Source organism: Herpailurus yagouaroundi, unplaced genomic scaffold (genome assembly GCF_014898765.1).
Source record: "Herpailurus yagouaroundi ecotype Mexico unplaced genomic scaffold, PumYag 142, whole genome shotgun sequence".
In the NCBI taxonomy this organism is placed as follows: domain Eukaryota; kingdom Metazoa; phylum Chordata; class Mammalia; order Carnivora; family Felidae; genus Herpailurus; species Herpailurus yagouaroundi.
This window is the reverse complement of record NW_024412397.1, coordinates 48756973-48782317: the sequence shown is the minus strand read 5'-3', so window position 1 is coordinate 48782317 and position 25345 is coordinate 48756973. Positions and strand designations below refer to the sequence as shown.

The 25345-nt window shown below is 43.6% G+C and overlaps 1 protein-coding gene across 3 annotated transcripts in view; it reads right to left on the bottom strand.

Moving 5' to 3' along the window:
- The window catches only part of NPC1 (NPC intracellular cholesterol transporter 1), a 55346-nt gene extending 39335 nt beyond the window's left edge, over nt 1-16011 (bottom strand). The window contains exon 1 of one of the 3 annotated variants that reach the window (XM_040479224.1): nt 15763-16011. In XM_040479224.1, coding sequence (XP_040335158.1) covers nt 15763-15846 — 84 coding nt within the window. In that variant the 5' untranslated portion in view covers nt 15847-16011. Of the gene's footprint in view, nt 1-9171; nt 9217-15762 lie in introns of those variants that run through there. The other 2 variants (XM_040479225.1, XM_040479226.1) reach the window with 2 other exon arrangements.
- Nucleotides 16012-25345: the final 9334 nt, after the last annotated feature.

Below are 25345 nucleotides of genomic sequence, written 5' to 3'. Positions count from 1 at the left end.
ATCCTCAGCATCAAGATACAAATCCCACCACAGGCCCTTGAGGCCCTAAAAACATGAAAGGAAACAGGCAGGAGGTTGGGGTGTGTATGTGTGGGGAACCAAAGGGGTCAAGATTACTTTGAACTCATTTCTCAGGTATTTTCAAACAGAAATTATGACTTACTCCTATCTGTATTCATTACAAGTCATATGTTTAGGCCACAAGGGAGGGAAATTATACAAATGAGGAAGTGACAAGTATTCAACAATGCCACATATCAAACCTTTGGCAAGAAGCTGCAAAATTCCACCACCGTTTTTGTTTAAAAAGAATCGCAATTAGGGGCGCCTGGGTGGCGCAGTCGGTTAAGCGTCCGACTTCAGCCAGGTCACGATCTCGCGGTCCGTGAGTTCGAGCCCCGCGTTGGGCTCTGGGCTGATGGCTCAGAGCCTGGACCCTGTTTCTGATTCTGTGTCTCCCTCTCTCTCTGCCCCTCCCCCGTTCATGCTCTGTCTCTCTCTGTCCCAAAAAAATAAATAAAAGTTAAAAAAAATTTTAAAAAAATAAAAATAAAAAAAAATAAAAAGAATCGCAATTATTTATTTCCATGAACCTAGCGATTCCAGGGAAAGTGCTCCTCTTTCCAAAATTCTAGTTTTCTGACTAAAAGGAAATTATCCATCTAGTGAAGTCTGAAAAGGCAAAAAAGCTGAGGAGGTGGCATAACTGCTGACATGACATGTAATTTAAACACAAGCGGCCCCACCCCAGACTGCACAGAATTCTCAACACAGCCAGAGGGCAAGCAGGTCCAAGCCTGGGCACTCTGGCAAGTCACCCGCGAGAGTGACAGAAGGCCAGTCGACAAACGCCAACTCTGGCATGACTAACAGGAAGGGGGTCGGGAGTCTCAGTTCCCTTTCTCAGTGCTCAATGTTACGAAAGAAAATAAAAGACTCGGCACAATGTGCTTCCCAGTCATCCTTCATAATGCCCGTCTTTATCTCAAGGTTGTTTCCATCCGTGGGGTAGAAGAGGGGTGGGGCAGGGGGGTGGGAGGAGGTCAGGAGTCCTGGGTTCCGATCCTCAGAGCTCACGAGGCTCTCAGTCAATGTGCCTGCCGGGCCTGCCTGCAGCCAGAGGTTACTGAAACCGTGTTGAGCAGTTCTGCTCCCTGTGAACAGCAGCTCATAACCCCCGCCCATCTCACAGGTTTGGTGCGAAGATCGGATAAGGGAATATATGTGGAAGTACTTAGTGAACTGTAAAGCTATACAATCAAATGCAAGGGATCATTATTGTCTTCCAACTCTTTGGGACCTCAGCAAAGAGGACCTGAAGTAAAACACCTGAAATAAAACACCTAGATTTCTTTGGGCCCAGGAAAATTGTGTTTGACTCAATGCTAACAGATTTGCTTCCCAAAGTTATCCTGCCTCTGGAGGCAGCCCAGGCCAGTGGGGCCCAAAGGCACTCGCAAGCCATTCACTTGTGTGGCAGGCACGGTTTCAACTGTTCTTCGTTTTTTAACCCAATTCATCCTCACAAGTTGATGAGGGAAGTGCAGTTATACCCATTTTACAGTTGAGAAAACAGAGGCACAGAGAGGCTAATTTGCCCAAGAGTGGCAGAGTTAGGATTCAAACTGGAACATTCTAGTTCCAGAAACAGACTCTCAGTAAAATATAATTGCCTGCATAATTAAGGTCCTCACTCTAGCACCACACCCTCTCCCGATCCCACCCTGTGCAAGGCACGGTCAGGTGTGCAATCACTCACACAGCTGAGCCGGTGGGGGAGCCCTCTTTTCCACCTCAGCTCCCTCTCGCCTCACCTACAGCTGAAAGCGAGAGCCACTGGCCCAGCTGGTGCCGCTGGTGCCGCGCAACTCAGCCTCCCGGGGGACCTCCACCGCCCAACCCCTCTCTTCCACATTCTCAACCTCATCTCTCTGTGCATCCCTTCACCTGCTCCTGCCAATAAACGCTCCTCCGGTATCATTCTCCCTCTTGGTCAAATAACCCCAATTTCTCTCCAGCTGCCCTTCCAGTTACCTGCCTGACGATCCCAGGTGCCCCAGGTGCTCCAAAGGACACCAATCTTTCCTCCTCCACCAATCTCTCTTCATGGGGTTTCAAAGCCCCAGGTACCTCCTGGAGAAATTCCCAGTGAGGTGCAGTTTCTGGCACCCCTTCCTTCCCATGCAGACTGCCTTGCCGCCTCCTCTGCAGACCTCAGCACGTCCCCTAGGCACAGCTGCCAGGTGGGCTCTTCCTGAGCCGAGGCTCCAAAGCTCTCTGATGCTCAGAAGCCTACAAGCCATCTTCCCACCGCCTGAGACAAGCTCCAGACGCCTCACCTGGCTCCGGGGTGCACGCTCGTCTCCCTCCCATTCCTCTTCTGTCCCACACTCAGAGAGACTTGCGGACCCCTGCACCCCTGCTACCTGCCAGGGCCACTCTCCAACCACCACCTCCCCCATGGGTTTATTGCGACCCAGCCAAGCACAGCCCCTCCCTCCCTGAGCTCCATCATTCCAGCTGCTTCTGGGAGGGCTGCCAGCACCGCTGCCACCATCACTGCCGCCGCCTGGCCCAGCATGCAGGGACTTCCTAAGAGTGCCCCTGTTATTTTCCTTAATTCTCCGATCTATGAGGTCGGTACTAGAACAATACCATTCTACAGATAAGGAAACTGAGGGTTACACAGGTGGAGTGACTCATCTGAGGCCCCACCCAAGGCCTGGCTGGTTCGGAAGCTGGAACTCCTACCCACGCTACCCGGAGGGTCACTCCTCAGTGGACCACTGGCCGGGCCATGCTCATCCCTGTATCCCACCAAGAAGCTCACTGGCTTCCAAACGCCTGGATTTCCAGTCTCCAAACCACCACAGCAGAGCGGGCAGTCAGGACTCTACCGACAAAGACGACGGATACACCTCAGGATCTCTGGAATGTCATGGCGGCACATGCCGACACCGAGACCAGGGGTGGGCCGCGCGACCAACAGCTTATGCACAGGGCACACGCCTTCCCAAGGTAAGGTGTGGCTGAAAGCTGCCTTTACCGTGATACAAGAATGCCGACTTCGTATCAGTAACATCCACTTGGGGAAGGAAGCAACGCTGAAATAAAACCTACCAACGTCTGAGGTCTGCCAGAGCCCAAAGTGCACCTGATCAAACATGAGCTCGGTGTTGGAGATGGATGGTGGCTGCACAAAAATGTCTTTAATGTCACTGAATTGTACACTTAAAAACTGTACACTGTCAGTTTTATATGTTTTACCACAAAACATGAGCTCAGATGTCCTTCCTGGAAAAGTCCAGGAGCAAAGACTGCACAGAGCACTCTGTCAGTTATCACACTCGGACTTAACAAAGAAGCATGACCATCCGTTCAAACAGTAAAAAACTATGGGTCTGAGTGCCACACGACACGTCTTGTTAAAGCTCCACTCAAGTCCTGGAGACCCGAGTCTAAAGGATAACAATTCTTCCCAGTTGGTCTTGTGGTCATCAACCAGTCATATGGAGCTATTTATAACCAAAAGAACGATCTTACTGAAGCATTTTTAACTTGTACCCATTCCTAAAATGTTAAAAATAAATGACTATAGACTTTATTTTTTAAGTAGGCTCCACACGCAGCATGGAGCCCAACATGGGGTGTGAACTCATGACCCTGAGATCAAGACCTGAGCTGAGATCAAGAGTGAGACGCTTAACCAACTGAGCCCTAACTTTCTTTAATTACAGACTCCATACCCACTCATCACAAACATGCAAACCCACACATCACAGATGTATGTGCAATAACACTGGAAGTCCCACTCCCACTTCTCTATCCCTCCACCCCCTTTCTCAGATTTAACTGCTGCTAATCTATTAGGCTTTTAATTCCTCCTGACAGGGAAACCTGTAGAGACATATACACACAAAAACATACAAGTGTGGTAACTTAAAAAAAATTTTTTAATTTAAATTCTAGTTAGTCAACATACAATGCAATATTGGTTTCAGGAGAATTCAGTGATTCATCACTTACATGTAACACCCAGTGCTCATCACGAGTGCCCTCCTTAATACCCATCACCCATCTGGCCCATCCCCCACCCACTTCCCTCCATCAACCCTGTCTGTTCTCTATCATTAAGAAGGTGTGGTAACTTCTAAACAGCTTTTTCACAAATACATCTGGATGACCCTGCACAGGCTGGCTTTTGGCTCAGCTTAAACAGCCCTTCTCTGAGTTCATCCAGGTCCCCAAGGCCAGACTCCAGTGCTTCTTCACAGGTTTCAGCCCTACCCATCTTGGAATGTCCCCCGACTCTTAAAAGCCTCTCCCAAGACTTGTCACCTCCATTAAGTTTCACTCTGACTCCTCTCACCTGGTTCCAGCACCGTGCTCTCCCAGTCAGGTGAGCTCTCTGGGGACAGAGGTAGGTCAGCTCCAGGCAGCACCTGGCTAGTGTTCAGAGGCATCATCCTCACCACTCAAGTCAGCAGGTATTCTGAGCCCAGGGCTCCGGTGAGTGATATCTGCTCCTCACTTACATTCCACAAGCTCCTATGTGGATGCCCTGGGATGGAGGCTGATAATCTTTTCCACAGAGGGCCAAATATTAAGTACTGTAGGCTTGTGGGCCATAAGGTCTCTGTAGAAAATACTCAACTACCCTGTTGTAGCTCAAAAGCAACCACAGACAACAGGTACATGATGGGTGTAGGGGTGATGAAGAAAACTTAATTCGTAACAATAGCCTATGGCCAGGCTGTGTGATTTGTGGGCTCCTGCCCGATGAAGTAGAATGAATGAGAACTGCAAATTTACGTATGTAGAGAGAGGTAGTTTCTGGTTACTGTCTCAACTCCCTAGTAAGACCATAAAAGTGTAAAGGGCAGAAGCCCAGGTGTTTTATTTCCTTTCAAAGTCTCTATAGTACCTTATCCAATGTCCATCAACCCAGAAACCATTAAATCTCTTGATGAGTTGAAGGAGTTCAAATGGATTATGTAAGAACTACTGGTTATTTTGGCTTTAAACGAGAATTTAGTAGTTACAAGGCTAGAGCATCTCTACTTTTAAAGGTTAGGTCACATGGCTGTTTCGCAACATGCTCTAGGGTTTAATTATTGGCTAGATGAGTGGATAGAAGTTTCTTTCTTTCTCTCTTTTTTTTAAAGTTTATTTATTTTGAGAGAGAAAAAGCGCAACAGGGGAGGGGCAGAGGGAGAAGGGGAAAGAGAGAATCCCAAGCAGGCTCAGTGTTGTCAGCACAGAGGTCGATCTCACAGTTCATGCGATCATGACCTGAGCCGAAATCAAGACTCGGAGGCTTAACAGACTGAAGCCACCCAGGTGCCCTGGGAAGTTCCTTTCAACAATAGTAGTTCAGCAAAAAAAAAAAAAAAAAAAAAACCCCAAAAAACCCCAAAAAAACCCCTTCTGCTATATGTCGACAACTACACCAACTGCAAAACAGACTCTAATAGGGAACTCTATAAAGGCACATCTTATCAGATGGAGAAGCTCTGAGCATCAGCAACAGAATCCTACACTCCAGGCGGCCTTTAATAAATCTCAAGTATTAACTAACTCATAACAAAATGCTTAGTGAACATCAACCACATGCCAGGCATGAAGTTCAGTGATCCCTTCCCTCATTGCCTCATGTATATCTCAGATAACCTCTGGAGTAGTATTGCAGCATTTTGTAGGTACGGAAACCAAGGCTCACAGAAGATTCTCTAAGGTCACATGGCTCCTAAGTAACAAAACCAACAGTGAGAAAGAAGATTTTGAAGGCCAGGTTACGCATTCTCCATCCTATCTGCTATCCTCACCCCCTAGCTGCTGCACTGCTCAAACTCCAGCTCAGTTTGTATAGATGTGTCCTCAGATTTTCACTGTGCACCAATGATGGGCTGTCCCAGCCACTACCCTCTTTCTACCTAAATGTGTTCACTTGTGGAAATAATGATGACCATTTACAACTTTCTAAGTACATCTCCAGGCTGCTGTCAAGTCATGTTACCACCACTGACCACCCTCAGTTCTGGGCCTGCTCTCGGCCACCCCACGGCACGTGGAGTGGAGGGCCGGGTCCTCTCACCTCTGCCACTGTCTTGGATGGGTAAAGTTCATGGCAGAACCCGGAGACACACCAGCTCAAGCTCCAGCAAGGGAGGGTTGGTTAGGGGGTAGGGAGAGGCCTCTGCAGGGAGCAAGGGGGCTGGCCTGGCCAGTCAGGACAACGCAGGATAGGATGGAGAGACACAGAGAATCCTATCCAGAGATTAAGCTGCCTGCTCTTTCCTTGGAGTCTGGTAGGCAGACCAAAAAATATGGCAGGATATTTGGGGCGGAGGCTGCTCTGGTGTGACTTCTAATGATGGAAATCTCTGGAACTCTCTTTTATAGCTAATGTGGTAAACATATCCACGTAACAACGGATAATTTGTGTGACCACTAGGTGTGCCTATAAATGGGTGTTTACTTCATACATTTTTAGATAGGCTCAGCAAGTCTTCACTCTACAAATAACCCCACTAGCTTGAAGTTTAAGTGACTTGCCCAAGGTCACACGACTAGTTGGCATCAGACATTTCTGAGCCTTAGCACTCACAAATTTGAAAAATAATCCAAAAGCCATGAGACTAAAACAAAACAGCAGATGGGAACGTATACTGTGCACAGGTCTTTTCCTATGGAATATGTATACAGTGTGGCAAATGAACAAAGGGCCAGGCCACCAGGCTAACCCCATCCCTGATTCATCGCTGGATTCTGGAGAAGCCAGACTGGAACTAGGAGCAAACCTTGAATGAAACGCCCTGTTGGCCATCTGGAACATCTGCTGAACATCTGCTGATCAATTTAGCTTGCTAAATATAAGTAATCTGGTACCAATATTTTGAATCTGAATAAATTAGAGCACAGAAGTCAGAAGACCGTGGCTCAACCCCTAGTCTGCCATTTATCAGCTACGTGACCTTGGCACAAACTTAGGCCTTAATATCCTTAATTTCCTGTAAAACAGGGAACGCAGAATCCCATCTATCTTAAAGGGGTTCTGTGGTGTTGAGACCAGATGTGTCCTAGCAATGGAATACTATGCAAAAATTAGGTAACTCTTTTTTCTTTAGATTCTTGTAATCTAGAACATCATTTCTAAAAACATTGAGATAACTTACCATAAAATTCACCCTTTTCAAATATACAGTTGTCTGGTTTTCATTAACAACTAGGTAACTCTCCCCTACCTTCTCCAGTTTTCTTCTTGCCCACCTGGTAAGAATTAATTCGCCCTCCAAAGGTCAGTTCAAAAATGGACTCCCGTAATATTCTGTCCTTACCTTTGTTAGAGCACATTTTTCATTGTATTGTACATTTTTATGTATTCATCCTTCTTCCCTTCAACTACGAACAAGATAGAGAAAGAAACTACTAACATTTACACAGCACTTTACAGTTTAGACTGCTTTCTGTGTAGGTAACTCCTTTGATCTACTTTTGTATCTACACTACCCACACCAACCACTTTATATTTATGAAACTAGTGGATGACAAGAACTGAAGTTCCTCTGTGGCCCAAGGGACAGTAATAAGATAAAGAACAAATTTTAAAGCTTCCTTCTTAAATCCCCCCACAGCATGCTTGCATAGAGACAGGTTTGGTTTTTTCCCCAAAGTTTTCCTGCCAAAGCAAATATTCCAAAAACTGAAAATAAGAGGCATAGTCCAGGCAAAAAACTTGTTGGACCTCAGCTGATTATTGATTATCATCCAGAAAGCAATGCCTCTGAATCCTTCCCCCATTTTATCCCCACACCTAAACCCACAAAGGCCCAATGATCTGATGACTCCAAAAAGAGTGTCTTGGCCATAGTGGAATTGGTAAAATACAGTTCTTGCCCACAAGGAGCCTGTAATCTAGTACTTCAATTCAAACAATATTTCTCTGTCTTTCCATAAGCACCGTGAGAAACAGGCATAGTTGTTAACCCGACTTTACAGAGGAAGAGACTGAGGTGCCAGGGGATCACTGGCTTGCCCAGGATCACTCTTGGTGAGAGCAAGAGTCAAGACCCACAGATAGGTAAAAGCTGCTGCTGCAGTATAAACACAGATTTACGGCTTCAGAAGGTAGGCATTCTAGTTGGGGGAACAGGATAACAAATGTCCCGGATGACGTAGCATTTGAACTGGGCCTTGGAAGACGGGCAGGGTTTTGATAGCAAGTCGTTAAGTCGTTTTTTTTTGGCCAGAGAGCTGATGCCCTTCACAGAGCTGTGGGTGACAGGGCAGAAAGGGCGCCCACAATCAGATTAGAGATGGTTTAACACCAGCTTCCACAGTAGGTAATATCTCATCCTTAAAACACCCTGAAAAGCCTCCCTTTTGGGAGGAGTGGAGGGTGGGGAAGGATCACCCAGGAAAGAGAGATCATACTGTCTTCAGACCAGAGGGATTCTTTGTTCTGGGTAATATGACAAACACTGAGGCAATACAAAGACCTATTCAGCAAGCCGTTTTCTTTCTGCCCACTCGCTAAAATAAAAACCTCATTTTCCCTTGATTACTTATGTTAATAAGATATCTGAGCACAGTATCAATCAAGGAGTAGGAGAGACTGGGAAAGATTAACCATCTGAAATTGGGGTGAATGTGGGTTTTCTTCAATGCTCTCCAGGTGGAAAGATTAAACCATTCCTGATCTATTCAGGAAAAGCCATTTTAATGGCTTAATTCCTACTTAGACCTCACTATGCTCTAAGTTCCTCAAAAAAAAGCTTATAAAAATTACAATCAGGAGATATATATGTGGTTTCTCAAAACTGCACACATTATTTGGGTGACTACAAGGCTTAAAAGCCACGCAATCTAGTAATGTTATTTCATCATCTGTAAAAATTAAAAATTAAGAAAAGCAAAAATCCCCCCAAAGGACAGTTAGTCTGTTAATTCTGCGAAAGAACTTCCTGAGTGCCCAGACTGAACCCAGACAAGATGTTATCACTGGTAAGAATTCTCAAAGCAGACCCCTCTCCTTCTTCCCCCAGCCTGTTCAGGTGTGCTGAAAGCCTGTGAGGGAGTTAATTTGTAAAATAACAAAGGAATCTTTCCAGTTAAGATTTACAGACCTATCCAGGCATTTTGCAAGAGACTCATGATGAACCTCTGACCTACCCGAAAAGTCCTATGAGGAGACGCACTCATTGGCCATCAGCCTTGGATACTACCTTGAGGTAAAAGGATTTCAGAGTTAAGTTAAAGCTACTTACCAGTGTGAAGCCTGTCTACTAGATCCTGACCTAAAACTCCAGGGAAACTGAACAGCTGTATTTTCTTAAAGGCACAGAAGTGCTACTGTTCCTTGAGTTTTTACCACAGTCATAACGTCTCTCCATATGCCATACTACTCAACAACCTCAATTATCCTACAAGGTATTGTCTGTCTTGAAAAGGAACTAAGGTTTGACAGAGCAATGTGTCCAAAGCAACAGCTAGTGAGTGGTCTACCCACTGACCCCATTCCAAACCACTTACCTGCTCTCTTCTGCCCCCCTCCCAACCAGGCACCAAATACCAAATGTGTGCTATTCCACAAGCCCACACTGCTGGGGAGCCCCTCTACATACATAGGGGAAGGAGCCACAGCTCTTCTCTTGGCTCTTGGGCCCTCACCACGTCAGCAAAACCTACCTGCTTCCAAGAACTACCCAGAAATTTGAGAGGTCTCCTAGTCCAGGGAAGCTCCCTAATTTGCTTTCCCTTCTGATTTACTACCTCCTCGTTACTGACATGTCCATGAGGGGGGCACAAGGTCACCAAATTCCCAGACCTTCACTCTTGCATCCTCATCTGGTTTAATCAGCACTATGCTATATCCTTAGACTTTCACCCACCTCCCTTCAACCACTGTTTTTTCTTTTTCTTTTTTTTTTTTTTTAATTTGATTACTTTTTGAGAGAGAGGATCTGAAGTGGGGCTCCATGCTGACAGCAGAGAATCCAACTTGAGGCTTGAACTTGTGAACCACGAGGTCATGACCTGAGCCAAAGTTGGGCGTAACCAACTCAGCCACCCAGGAGCCCCAACCCCTAGTTTTAAAAGAGAAAACAGCAGGGGTGCCTGGGTGGCTCAGTCACTTGGGTGTCCAACTTCAGCTCAGGTCATGATCTCGCGGTTCATGGGTTTGGGCCTGGCACTGGGCGCTGTGCTGACAGCGTGGAACCTGGAGCCTGTTTCGGATTCTGTGTCTCCCTCTTTCTGCCCCTCTCCCTGTCACACACACACACTCTCTCTCTCTCAAAAATAAACATTTAAAAATAAATGAATGAATGAATGAATGAATAAAAGAAAACTGCAGACACAGAAATAGCAGTGAATGTAGCTAAGAGTTTGTCAATTTTCTCTGTTCAAAGAACCAGCTTTTAATTTCATTGATCATTTTTCATCTTTTTAGTTTCTAATTCATTTATTTCTGCTCTGATCTTTATTATTCCCTTCCTTCTACTAATTTGGGGCTTTGTTTGCTCTTTTTCTAGGTTCCTTAGGTGTAAAGTTACATTACACTGTTTGAGATTTTCCCTCTTTCTTGAAGTAGGCCTGTATCACTATTAACTTCACTCTAAAAACTGCTTTTGCTGCATCCCATTGATTTTGGTATGTCATATTTCTGTTTTAATTTTTCTCTCAGTATTTTTAAATTTCTCCTTTGATTTTCTTCAGTGACCCATTGGTTGGTCAGTAGCATGTTGTTTAATATGCTCGCTTTTGTGGGTTTTCCTGTTTTCTTCTTTTTTTTTAAAAGAGATGCTTTTCTAGTTTAAAATTTTTGAGGGGTGGGGGAAGGGCAGAGAGGGAGGGAGACAGAGGATCCTAAGTGGGCCCTGCACTGACAACAGAGAGCCCAATGTGGAGCTTGAGCTCATGAACCAAGAGAATATGACCTGAGCTGAAGTCAGATGCTTAACTGACTGATACCCAGGCACCCCCGACGCCGTTTTCTACATGTAATTAATTTCTAGTTTCATACTACCATGGTTGGAAAAGATGCCTGATATGATTTCAACCTTACTGAATTTATTGAGATTTGTTTGTGACCCAACATGCAATCCTACAGAATGTTCCATGCACACCTGAGAAGAATGTGTTCTTTTAGATTGAGTGTTCTGCTTTTAGATGGAGTGTTCTGTCCATATCCATTAAGTCCATCTGGTCTAATGTGTCATTTAAAGCTGATGTTTACTGATTTTTTTGTCTATCTGTTGATGAAAGTAGGATGTTAAAATCTCCTACTATTATTGTATCTTTCAATTTCTCCCTTTAGGTCTGTTAATATTCGTGTTATATATTTTGGTGCTTTAATGTTGGATGCATATATGTTTATAAATGTTATATCTTCTTGCTGGATTGACCCCTTTACCATTATGTAATGAATGCCCTTCATTGTCTTTTATTAGTCTGTGGGTTTTTTTTTTTTTTTAATTTTTATTTACTTTTGATAGAGCACAAGTCAGGGAAGGAGAGAGAGAGAGGAGAGAGGGAGGGAGTGAGAGAGGGAGAGAAAGGGGGAGACACAGAATCGCAAGTAGGCTCCAGGCTCTGAGATGTCAGCACAGAGCCCGATGCGGGGCTCAAACCCACAAACCGTGAGATCATGACCTGAGGAGAAGCCAGACACTTAACCGACTAAGCCACCCTGGCGCCCAGTCTGTGTTTTAAAGTCTATTTTGTCTGATATGAATATAGCTACCTCAGTATTCTTTCCATTTCCACTTGTACAGAATATTTTTTTCCATCCCTTCACTTTGTCTGTGACTAGAAAAAAAAAAGAGGGCTCAAAATTAAGAAATGGAAGAGAAGTTACAAGTAATACCACAGAAATACAAAGGACCATAAGAGACTACTGTGAACAATTATAAGCCAACAAACTAGACAACCTAGAAGAAATGGAGAAATTCTTAGAAACATACAATCTTTCAAGACTGAATTATGAAGAAATAGGAGATCTGAAGAGACTGATTACTAGCAAGGAGATTGAAACAGTAATTAAAAACTTCCCAACATGGGGCGCCTGGGTGGCGCAGTCGGTTAAGCGTCCGACTTCAGCCAGGTCACGATCTCGCGGTCCGTGAGTTCGAGCCCCGCGTCAGGCTCTGGGCTGATGGCTCAGAGCCTGGAGCCTGTTTCCGATTCTGTGTCTCCCTCTCTCTCTGCCCCTCCCCCGTTCATGCTCTGTCTCTCTCTGTCCCCAAAATAAATAAACGTTGAAAAAAAAAAAATTAAAAAAAAAAACTTCCCAAAAAAGTTCAGGACCAGATGGCTTCCCTACCAAATTCCACCAAACATTAATTTAATATCTACACTCAAAGTCTTGGAGGAAAAGCCTTCAAACACATTTTATGAGGCCAGCATTACCCTTATACCAAAACCAGACCAGGGCACTATTAAAAAAAAAAAAAAATTACAGGCCAATATTCTTTTAAATTTTTTTTTTTCAACGTTTATTTATTTTTGGGACAGAGAGAGACAGAGCATGAACGGGGGAGGGGCAGAGAGAGAGGGAGACACAGAATCGGAAACAGGCTCCAGGCTCTGAGCCATCAGCCCAGAGCCCGACGCGGGGCTCGAACTCACGGACCGCGAGATCGTGACCTGGCTGAAGTCGGACGCTGAACCGACTGCGCCACCCAGGCGCCCCCACAGGCCAATATTCTTGATGAACACAGATGCAAAAATCCGCAACAAAATATTAGCACACAAAATCTAAATGATTGAAAAGGATCATACATGATGATCAAGTGGGATTTATTCCACAGATTCAAGGATAGTTCAACATCTGTAGATCAATTAATATGATACATCATATCAACAAGATGACACAAAAAATTATATGATCATCTCAATAAATGCAGAAAAAACATTTGACAAAATTCAACATCCATTTATGATGAATATAACCACTCTCAACAAAGTGGATATAGAAGGAACATACCTCAACATAACAAAGGCCATCGTGGCAATCCTACAGCTAATACCATACTCAATGGTGAAGTTGACAGCTCTTCATCTAAGAACAGCATGCCTATTCTCATCACTTTTGTTAAACATAAATATTGGAAGTCATAGCCATGGCAACTGGGCCAAAGAAATAAAAGCATCCAAATCAGAAAGGAAAAAGTAAAATCTGTTACTATTTGCAGATGATACATGAATTCAGTAAAATCACAGGATACAAAAATCAACGTATAGAAATCTGTGGCATCTCTATACACTAACAATGAAAATTCATAAAGAGAAACTAAGAATTCCATTTACAATTACGTTAAAAAGAGTAAAATATCTAGGAATAAATTTAACCAAGGAGGTGAAAACTATTAGACACTGATAAACTGAAGAACACACAAAGAAATGGAAAGATAATCTGTGCTCATGAATTAAAAGAATATTGTTAAAATGTCCATACCACCTAAAGCAATCTACACACACATTCAGTGAAATACCCATCAAAATTCCAATGGTTCACCTTACAGAACAGGAACAAATAATATTAAGATTTATATGGAATCACAAAAGATACTCAAAAGCCAAAACAATCTTAAAAAAGAAGAACAAGGCTGGAGATACCACACTCCTTCATTTCAAACTATGTCACAAAGCTATAGTAAACAAAGTAAGGTAGTATTGGTATAAACAAATACACAGATCAATGGAATAGAATTCAAAGTCCAGAAATAAGCCCACGTAAATATGGAAAATTAATATACAACAAATGAGCCAAGAACATACAACAGAGAAAGGACAGTCTCTTCAATAACTGGTATTGGGAAAACTGGACAACAACATGCAAAAGTATGAAGCTGGACCACTATCTTACACCATTTACAAAAATTACCTCAAAATGGATTAAAGACTTGAATGGAAGACCTGAAACCATAAAATTTCTGGAAGAAAACATAGGTGGTAATCTCCTTGACATCAGTCTTAGTGATGTCTCTGTGGATCTGACTCCAAAAACAAGGGACACAAAAAGAAAAATAAATAAGTGGGACTGTACCAAACTGAAAAGTTTCTGCACAGCAAAGGAAATTATCATCAAAATGAAAAGGCAACCTACTGAATGGAGAACATATTTGCATACCATATACCTGATAAAGGGTTAATATCCAAAATTTATAAAGAACTCATACAACTCAACAACACCAACCAAAAAAACAACCTAATTAAACAATGGGCAGAAGATCTGAACAGACATTTCCTCAAAGGCATACAGATGGCACACAAGACATACAACAGCCACGTGAAAAGATGCTCAAGATCACTAACAGGGAAAGCAAATCAAAATCACAATGAGGTATCACCTTGTACCTGTTAGAATTGATATTATCAAAGAAACAAGAAATGACAAACGTTGGTGAGGGTGTGGAGAAAGAGAAACCCTTGTATACTGTTGGTGGGATTGTAAATTGGTACAACCACTGTGGAAAATACTATGTGATTCCTCAAAAAATTAAGAATAGAACTATCATATGACCCAGCTATTCCACTTCGGAATATTTATCAGAAGAAAATGGAAACACCAATTCAAAAAGATATGTGTACCCCCTACAATTCACTGCAGCATTATGCACAATAATCAAGATATGGAAACAACCTAAATGTCCATTGACAGATGAATGGATAAAGATGTGATGTATTTATACAATGGGATACTAGTCAGCTATAAAAAGAAAGAAAGAAAGAAAGAAAGAAAGAGAAATCTTGCCATTTGGACAGCTAAGCAAAATAAGTCAGATGGAGAAAGACAAATACCAGGTGATTTCACTGATATGTGGAATCTAACAAAACAAAGCAAAAACAAAATCATAGATACAGATAACAGACTAGGCATCAGAGGGGAAGGGGGTTGAGGGTTGGGCAAAATGGGTGAAAGGGCAACTGTATGGTTATTAATGGTAACTAGGCTTGTGGGATCACTTTGCAGTATATACAGATATTAAATTATGAAGCTGTACACCTAACGTTTAGGTAGCAACAACAACAACAATAATAATGAATAGCAGTGAGGCATTTATGCCCTAGGATACTGAACCAAGGAAAAGCTGACCCAGGGAGTTAGGCCCCATTCCGTAGCTAGTTAACATTGTGACAAGGGGAAACTCAATTATCCCCTGCTGGGCCTCAGTTTCTGAAGACATAAAAGAGTTAATAACAAGTAAGTTGCACTCTAGAGAAAACCAAGCTGACTTACTTAGGACTTTCTTTCAATTTGACTTACTTTGAATTTGGTGCTTGGCAGTTTGTTTCTTCTTTACCTCCCTTCCCACCTGGTCCGATGGGAGTGGTCGGATATTGTGAAGAAATTCATAGAGTTCGTGTGCATGTGGCAGGGCTATTTTTTTTTTTTAAGGCAGGTTAAATAAATAACATCCCTCCCTCTCTGTACCCACTTTCGTCCTTCCCTCTGATTCTACATCCTAAGCCCAGAAATTAGGTGGCCACAGATGAAATGAGCTCAAGACAGGTCAAACAAGCAGCTTCCAGTTGCCATCACAGGGGAAAGTGCGTGGCCGGGGAAAGAAACCGGAGTCGGGGGGGGGGGGGGTGGCGCCGGGGGCTCCATCGCTGGACCAACTTCCCCAGGAGCCACTGGACCCGCGTCCCCTCAGGGAACGGGACGCACTCCCCGCCGCACCGCCCGCCACCCTCCCCCTAGCCTCGCGGCCCTCCTCGCCCCCCTACAGCCCTCCCGGGTCGTGGGCGTCCCCTCACCTGCGCGGGACACAGCAGCAGCAGGAGGAGGCCGAGGGCTGGGCCGCGCGCGGTCATGCTGCCTTGGTGCGGTGCTGCGGCCATCGGCGAAACTCGACTTGACTCGGCTCGGCTCGGCGCACGGGGCTGGCTCTGGATCCCGTGCCGGCGGAGGGCGGGGACGCGTGACGGCGGCGGGGAGCCAGCGCTCGTCAGGAAAGAGGAAGGCGTCGTTGGCCCCTCCTCCTTCTGGGTGGTGCCCCTGCAGGGACGCCCAGGATCCGTTCTGGGCGGGGCGAGGTCAACCCAGGGGGGCGGGGCAGGGGGCAGGGCCCAGCCTTGGAGTGGCGGGGCCGAACTGGGCCGCTGGGCCGGACTGTGCCACGGGCACCAGGCGGGGCGGCCTCTGGGTTACCAGCTTAGCTTTTCGTGGTTCTAAGGTTCTGGGGGTGCGATATAGGGTAGGGATCCCAGACCAGGGCAGCCGAACTTCTGGAATCTGGCCTGGGAGGATATTTCCGAAAGCGTGTGGTTTTGAGGTTTTAACTTTCCCCCGTTTTTGTCTTTCCTGGGCTGGGGACCGTGGGCGAGGAGGTTTTAGCAAATGGGAGCGTTTGGAGACTGTTTCCCCAATTCCGATCCCACTCCTCAGCGGAATATGTATTTATTTCGGCCCCGATTAGCATTCCGAGCAAATTCTCCGCCACGAACTCAGCACCCAAAAAGGAATCCGCGCCTGGGCTTCTGCGACATATGGGGCGGTGCCGTGCGGTGGCCTGACGGTGTTGTGATCCCGGAGCGCGAGGGGCGGAGCGCGGCGGTGGGCGAGGCTCCTGAGCTAACCAATCTCCGCTTTGTGGCCTCTCAGCCCACGTTCGGAAAAGCGCTAGAACTGCACCACCTGCTGGCAGAGTCTCGTGGCTTTGGACCCGTGGGCGGGAGAAGACTCCCCACCCTGCCCTCAAGGTTGACCCAGAGGTGGCACCAGGTCCATTTTTAATTTCTAGATGAAATCAAGTAACACAAAGAAGCGTCTTCATTTTTGAGCCTTGCTCTTGCAAAAATATAATGCATATTATATGCATTTCTAGTAACATTTCCCCTCAGATTTCAATTATTGAGACTGCTCCAAAGCATCAGTCATTACCACCTTGAAGTTAAGGAAATGAAAGTGAGGATCTCTTTTCCTAAAGTGGAAGCCAGTTTACAATGAAAAGACTAAATATCCATCTGTAGCAATGATCAAACCCAGTCCTAGGTAGGACCATGATGCAGGTGATATTCCCGGCGCACTTTACAAAACGTCTACTTTGGTTACAGTCTTGCCTGCCCACCCCCTCAGTCCTGGGATATCAGTTTCCCTGGTGGCTGGACATTGAAACTATAGGGATTGCTTCTAAACCTCAGTCCTAGATTTTACACAAGGGCTACCTGGCCCTCTTCCAACCGTGTGCTTTTCTGTCCTTTAATGATTCATTTGAGATAAAATAGAATGCGTTAGTTGTGGAGGGACTCGAACTGTTGTCACCGAACCAGCAGTATCAACATCACCTGGGAACGTGTTAGGCAAATTGGAGGTTCCAACCTAGACCCACTGAATCAGAAACTCGGGATGAGCCAGCTCTTTGAATTTTTTTTTTATGTTTTTATTTATTTTTGAGACAAAGAGAGACACAGCATGAGCAGGGGAGGAGCAGAGAGAGAGGGAGACACAGAATCTGAAGCAGGCTCTAGGCTCTGTGCTGTCAATACAGAGCCCCAGGCAGGGCTCGAACTCACAGACAGTGAAATCATGACCTGAGCTGACGTCAGGCGCCTAAACCGACTGAGCCACCCAGGCGCCCCAGCTCTTTGAGTTTTAATAAGCCTTCCCGGTGATTCCGATGCACGCTCTAAACTTACTGCTGTAATGGATTCCTTGGATCCTGGCGGATTAGTTACCCTTACAATTTTAGCAAAGTCCTAATGGAAAAAAGAAAAAAAGCCTTTACTAAATAATTAACTTGAGTGAAAGAAATATGAAACATTTCTGGGACAGGGAGAAAATTTGATGCCCCACAAATTATGTCCACTATTCACCAAAAAGATAACAAAAAGACCTTTAGCCATTCTTTCCTGGTTCTTTTGTAGTACTTCAATACCCAAAAGCCTAGGAAACATTTTGTAAATATTGTAAGTAAACTATCATATTTCTAAGAGAAATGTGGCTTTTTGCTAATGACAAAGTAATTCATGCATATAGTAGAAACTGAAAATACACGAAAGTTCAGAGACAGAAAAAAATTATTTATAAGTCCATCATTGTCAGTAATCTGTTACACTGTCATGTATTTTTTCTTTCCATGAAAATTGTTTTAACATGGTTGAGATCCTAAGAGAAACTTTTTGTTAGTTTGTTTAAGCAATATTTTTTTTAATTTTTTTTTCAACGTTTATTCATTTCTGGGACAGACAGAGACAGAGCATGAACGGAGCAGGGGCAGAGAGAGAGGGAGACACAGAATCGGAAACAGGCTCCAGGCTCTGAGCCATCAGCCCAGAGCCCGACGCGGGGCTCGAACTCACGGACCGCGAGATCGTGACCTGGCTGAAGTCGGACGCTTAACCGACTGCGCCACCCAGGCGCCCCTGTTTAAGCAATATTTAGTATCAGTATCATTATAAACACCATTAAACATTGCATAATAATAAGGGAGAAAATGAGAGGGAAAATGAAATGATTAGACATACATCTTTATAAATATGCAGAAACATCTTTGGAAAACCATGTATTCAAAAGCATATATGTGAATATATTTTAAAACAAGTGGGATATACTGTACCCCGTTTGAAGCTTGCTTTTTTTTTTTTTTTTTTTTTGCATTTAGCAATATGCTTTTCCACCTCACCACTTTTACTACCTCTATAGGATTTCATTATGTGTATGTAACATTTCTGAAGTCAGAGTGATGGAAGCCAGTCTCAGAGAAGTACCTAAGTCAGGAAAATACAGTTCACCAACCAAAAATATTTCAAAATAACTTAAGTCTCAAGCCACATTTCTGGTATATATGAAGGGTTTGTATGGTTCCAGTGATACTGAAAAAATTCACCTTTTTTCTTCCATATGCCTCCTCACATTCCTAAGCCTGTCTGGATTCCACAAAGCTTTGTATCTTTCTGTGTTCTCTGCTTTACTCACGACACCGTATCATACATGTCTAAAAGCTATGGAACATTTACTTTAGGGAGACAGATGGGAAAGTTGACCCAAGACAAAATTCTCTTTACCTAGCAGATGGAAGGGGAAGTCTAGAAATACTCATGTTAATAGTTTTGATCCATTACATAATTTATTTAATCAATATCCTTTTGGACTCTTGGTGTGTCACTTTGGTTACTGAAAACAATAATGCAGTGAACATCCTGTGCCTAAATCCTTGCAATCGTGTGCATATGTTGGAAAAACATATTGTTGGCTCAACGGAAATGTGCATTTTAATTTTCAGTCTTGCTAAACTGCGCTCCAAAGAGATTGCAATTTACTCCTTTGCTAACGACATATAGAAGTGCCTGATTCCCACCTCCTTGGCAACAGTTATCTTTCCCATTCTGATAGGTGAAAAATGGCATCTGTGATTTTACTTATTTCTTATTTTTAAAAATCGTGATGCTTTAATTTGTATTTTATTAATTATAGGAGAGATTATAATTATAAGAGAGATTAATTATAAGTGAGATTAAGAATCTTCATACATTTATAAATGATTTTGTTTTTTTCCTGTGTTTTTTATTTTGTATTATTTTCTTTTTCATATGGACTCGTAAAGCTGTCCATTTATTAAGAAAATTAACCTATTTGTCTAGCATACATGTCGCAGATGCTTTACTAATTTATGAGTTTGTGGGATTATAAAAAATTATTCCATATTTTCCCCCAAAGTTTAATGATTCCATGGAAATCATGATCTGGAATTATTTTGCTGTAAGGAGTGATATAAGGATACAGTTCCCTTCCTTCCCACAAAGCCGAGATAATCATAGGGACACCTGCTCTTGTGAAAGTTATTGGTTTTTTGGGTTGCCCAATCTAATGACCACCCCTTTCCTGTCATCACACTTGACCTCTTAGTGTATTTCAACACAGATGATCACACTGTCCTCCATAAAACATGTTCTTTAACCTTCTCATCAGTTACCTCATTGACTAAGCATTGACTATACCTCATCTTCTAGACTACGGATGTGCTTTGAGTAGTATATTCGTGTTAATAAAATTTTATTACAAGAAAATACCTTTGAATCCTTCTAATATAGAAGCATTTTTTTTTCCCTGCTGACTTAAAAACTTCAAAGCAGGCCATGATATAAGCGGGCAAAGAAAAAAGAATGCCTAGCTACGGCACAGATTTTGAGCTTGCCTGATCTACTTTGAAGGCTGAAGTTCAATAACAGGAAATGAAGACAGAGCTGGGTCTTTGGGGTAGTAGGATGCAACTGACTTCAACTGGTGGTATCTGAGCCCATTGCTAATGGACCCAGGCCTTCTTCGCTTGCTTTTTTTTTTTTTTTTTTTACTTTTCCCCTGGATTAGCTTAGGCTGCCATAACAAAATACCTTAGACTGGGTGGGTTAAACAACAGGAATTTATATCTTATGGCTCTGAAGACTGAGAAGTAGATCAAGGTGCTGACCAGTTAGGTTTCTGGTGGGGACCCAGTTCCTGGCTTCTAGAGGGCTGCTTTCTTTTTCTTTCTTTCTTTCTTTCTTTCATTCTTTCTTTCTTTCTTTCTTTCTTTCTTGTTTATTTATTTTGAGAGAGAGAGAGAGCGAGAGAGAGAGAGAGAGAGAGAGAGAGTTCACATGCCAGCCGGGGAAAGGCAGAGAGAGAGGAAGGGAGAGAGAGAATCCCAAGCAGGCTCTGTGCTGTCAGCTTGGAGCCCCACTCTGGACTCAGTCCCACCAACCATGAGATCATGACCTGAGCAGACACCAAGAGTTGGATACTTAATTGACTGAGCCACCCAGGCGCTCATAGACAGCTGCCTTCTGACTGAGTGCTCATAGAGGTCTTTCCTAGGTACATGTGTGTGGAGAGAGAGAAATCTCTTCCTCTTTGTATAAAGGCAATAGCCCTCTTGGATTAAGGCCACACCCTTATGAGCACATTTAGCCTAATAATTACCTTCTAAAAGCCCTATCTCTAACTATGTTTACATTGGGGGTTAAGACTTCAATGTGGGAATCTGGGGTCACCATTCAGTCCATAGTACCCCTCCTTTTGCTCAGGGCTGCATTATGACTTTTGTGGGCCCTAAGCACCTTTGTTTTTGGGTACCCCTTCCTCCTTCCAAAACAACCATTTAAAGTTACATTTTACAACTGCCTTGGTATAAAGACAAATATAATACAAGCTGGCTTCATGATTACATATTCATTATGATTGCATTCTTATTTTTCTTCTAGTTAAAAGAAATATAAATTAAAACATTTGTGTGTGAACTTAAAAGTATACAGAGGCCCTAAGCACTCTGTCTACTGTGCCTGATGGAGAAGCTGGTCCCGTGTTTGCTACTAATGTTATAGAATGCCCTGTAGCATTCACAGACATTGTAAGTTTTACTGATGGATTGCCGAAAAGAAAAGAAAAGAAAAGAAAAGAAAAGAAAAGAAAAGAAAAGAAAAGAAAAGAAAAGAAAAGAACAAAACGTCCAGGACCAGCAGCTAGAGCTGGCCCTAAAAGAAGCACCTGTAGATAGTTAGAGGTCACCTAGCTGAACACAGGGAGAGGGAGCCGATGACCTCCTCATACCCCTCTCCTGTCAGGCTATGCTTTGCCATATTCTACTGATTATACAGACCAGTCCTGATACAGTGCAGGAAAACTACATAAGCACAAGAATACTAGAAGGGAAGCATAGGAGGCCTTCTTGGGGGCTAGTTACCCCAGGTCTGTGTAGCCACCACCCAGAGGAAGGCTACAGAACATTTTTAGCACGGCAGAGGCTTTCTTAGGCTGCTTCCCAGTCAATATCATCACCCTTCTCCAACCAAGAGGTAGCCACAATTCTGACTTCTGTCACCATGAATTGGTTTTGCCTGTTCTTAAACTTCAAGTAAATGGAATCATACTCTGCCTGGCTTCTTTCACTCAACATTGTCGGTTGTGTGGGTATGAGACTCATCCACGTTGTTCAGAGCAGTAATTCATCCTTTTTATTGCTGAGTAGTATTCTATGGTATAAAAATACCATGCCAATATTTGGGTTATTTCCAGTTTAAGTTGTTATCAATGAACTTACTATGAACATTCTGGCACATGTCTTTTTGTTGGAAATATGCGCTCAGTTCTTCTGGATTCCGTAATAGACTTTTAAAACCCCATACTTAAGCAAGCTGAATTTTACAGACATCCTCATTTAAAAGAGCTGACAGCTATAACTCATGACTTTGGTGCCAGAGGTTTTAACTGACTCATAAATGGGGCATTGTTGGTCAGACTTATGGTAAAACATTCTCTCTAGTAAGGACACTTGAGTCGGTGATCAATCTAGCCCTGGGTTGTGACTTCCATGCAGAGAAGATGCTACCAAATGGGGATAACTTGAAATTTGTCTGTCAGTGTCTCACACTGGCATTCCCTGCTCTGTAGGATTCAGTCACATGACACAGTTAATTTCCTTTGCCTGGATGTTTGGGGTCTAATCTTTCCGCAAATAGCAAGTCCAACTCCTATATGTTGGAGACTTCCTTTCTATGGCTTTTCTTAAAAGTTCAACTGTGGGAAGTGGGAGTTGTAGCAGCATTTCCCTTGTGAAAAATCAGGGGGTGAGGGGCTCCTGGGTGACTCAGTCAGTCAAGCCTCTGACTCTTGATTTCAGCTCAGGTCATGATCTCATGGTTCATGGGACCAAGCCCTGACTTGGGCTCTGTGCTGACAGCATGGAGTCTGCTTGGGATTCTCTCACCCTCTCTCTCTTTCTCTGTCCCTCTCGTGCTCATGCTTTCTCTCTCTCTCTCTCTCTCTCTCTCTCTCTCAAAATAAATAAACACTAAAATAAACATAAAAATAAGAGGGTGAATTCCTAGTGAAGGGAGGACAGAAGACAACAGAGAGAGGAGGAAGTCTTTCTGTTGACAGAGACAAAGCTGACAGGGCATGTAAGATCCGAAGATCTTTAATTAGCCTCCTTCAACTGGTAAAACATGACTTCACTTGTATTTTATTTATTTTTATGTTTAATTTTTATTTTTGAGGGAGACAGAAAGACAGAGAGAAAGGGGGACAGAGGATCTGAAGCGGGCTCTGTGCTGACAGCAGAGAAGCCCAGTGTGGGGCTCGAACTCATGAACCACAAGATCGTGACCTAAGCTGAAGTCAGACCCTTAACAGACTAAGCCACCCAGGCACTCCAACTTCACCTGTATTTTAAAATCATCTTTAAAGTATTGCTAACAATAAAAGTGAGGGCACCAGGAAAAGATTCTAAGGCTTTCCAGACCTACTAATGCATCAAGAATGTAACAGAGGGCTAAGTACAGTTGGAGAGCCTGGAGAAACCACCTCTGTTTGGGTTTATCTCACTGTGTTTGGTATGTTAAGCAGATTGAGGACACAAGCTGGGCCCTCAGCCAGCAGCATGTGAAATAAATTATTCTAATTTTTTTCTACAGAGCACATAGCTTGCTTTTCTTTTTGTTTGTTTTTCTCCATAATTTGAAACACAGGTAAGTACAGGCTTGAGCTGACATTGGACAATGGCATGCAAAATCCTAACATGGTTGGCTCTGGTCACAGTGGGGCCTCCACGTGGTTCTATGCGCTGATTTTTTAGCATCTGGTCCCAGCAAAATAACACTCACTAAACCAACTGACCAGCAGAGATAAAACGTAGTTTTATCAGGAAGTAGTTTTATCAGTTTTACCAGGAAGGTAGGAAAACATTAACTCACAGGCCCATCGATTCTGCACCACACAGATCTCGAATGTCTATTGTGTGGCCCAATGGCAGGCACACCTCATTTTACTGTGCTTTGCTTTATTATGCTTTACAGAGACTGCTTTTTTTTTTTTTTTTTTTTTTTACAAATTGAAGGTCTGTGGCAACCTTCTGTCAAGCAAGTGTGTGGCCTGCTTTTTCCAACAGCATTTGTTTACTTTGTGTCTCTGTGTCACAGTTTGGTAATGCTTGCAATACTTCAAACTTTTTCATTATTCTTCTATTGGTTACGGTGGTCTGTGATCAGTGATCTTTGATGCTGCTGTTGTAGTTGTTCTGGGGCACCAAGAACTGCTCCCTTATGAGACAGTGCACTTAACTGATAGATGTCGTGTGTATTCTGACTGCTCCCCCCACCGGCCATTCCCCCGGCCCACTCCCTCTCCTCAGGCCTTCCCGTTCCCCGAGACACAACGATATTGAAATTAGGCCAGTTAATAATCCTATGGTGGTCTCTAAGTGTTCAAGTGAAAGGAAGACTCACAGGTCTCTCACATTAAGTCAAAAGCGAGAAATAGTAAAGCTTAGTGAGAAAGGCATATTAAAAACGGAGATAGGCTCTTGGGCCAGTTAGCCAAGTTGTGAATGCAAAGGAAAAGTTCTTGAAGGATATTAAAAGTGCCACTTCAATAAACACACAAATGATAAGAAAGCGTACCAGCCTTACTGCTGCTATGGAAAAAGTTTAAGTGGTCTGGGTAGAGGCTCCAACCAGCCACAACATTCCCTTAGACCCAAAGCCTAATCCAGAGCAAGGTCCTAACTCTCTTCAATTCTGTCAAGGCTGAGAGAGGAGGAGGCTGCAGAAAGAAACGTCTGAAGCGAGCAGAGGGTGGTTCCTGAGGTTTAAGGAAAGGTGCCTCTCCATAACATCAGTGTGCAAGGGGAAGCAGCAAGTGCTGATGTAGAAGCCGCTGCAAGTTACCCAGGAGATCTAGCTAGGTCATTACTGAGGGTGGTTACACTAAACAACAGATTTTCAATGTAGATGAAACAGCCTTCTATTGGAAGAAGATGCCAGCTAGGGCATTCACAGCTACGGAGGTGAAATGAATGTCTGGCTTCAAAGCTTCAAAGGACAGGCTGACTCTCTTGTTAAGGGCTACCGCAGCTGGTGACTTTAAGTCGGAGCAGTGCTCATTTACCATTCTGAAAATCCTAGGACCCTGAAGAATGATGCTAAATCTACAAATGGAACGGCCAAGCCTGGATGACAGGACATCTGTTTACAACATAGTTTACTGTATGTTTAAAGCCCATTGATGAGACCTACTGCTCAGAAGAAAAAGATTCCTTTCAAAATATTACTGTTCATTGACAATGCACCTGGTCACTCAAGAACTCTGATGGACTATGAGATTGTCACTGGCGTAACCCTCGGACTCCCCGAACTCAGGAAACTCCTAGAAACTTCTATCAATTTCATCTTTTAGAAACTAACAAATTGCTGGAACAGGAAAAGAAACATTTAAGTAGATCCCAGGACTATGCCTGCTCAGATGAATCAGAAGGTGCCCTACTAAGCTACCTCAGCTTGTCATTCTTATCATAATGTTAAAATCTCCTCTGAATATTCACCCCGAGCCCTCACAAAAGGAAACTGCTCACCCTTGTTTGAGGAGTCA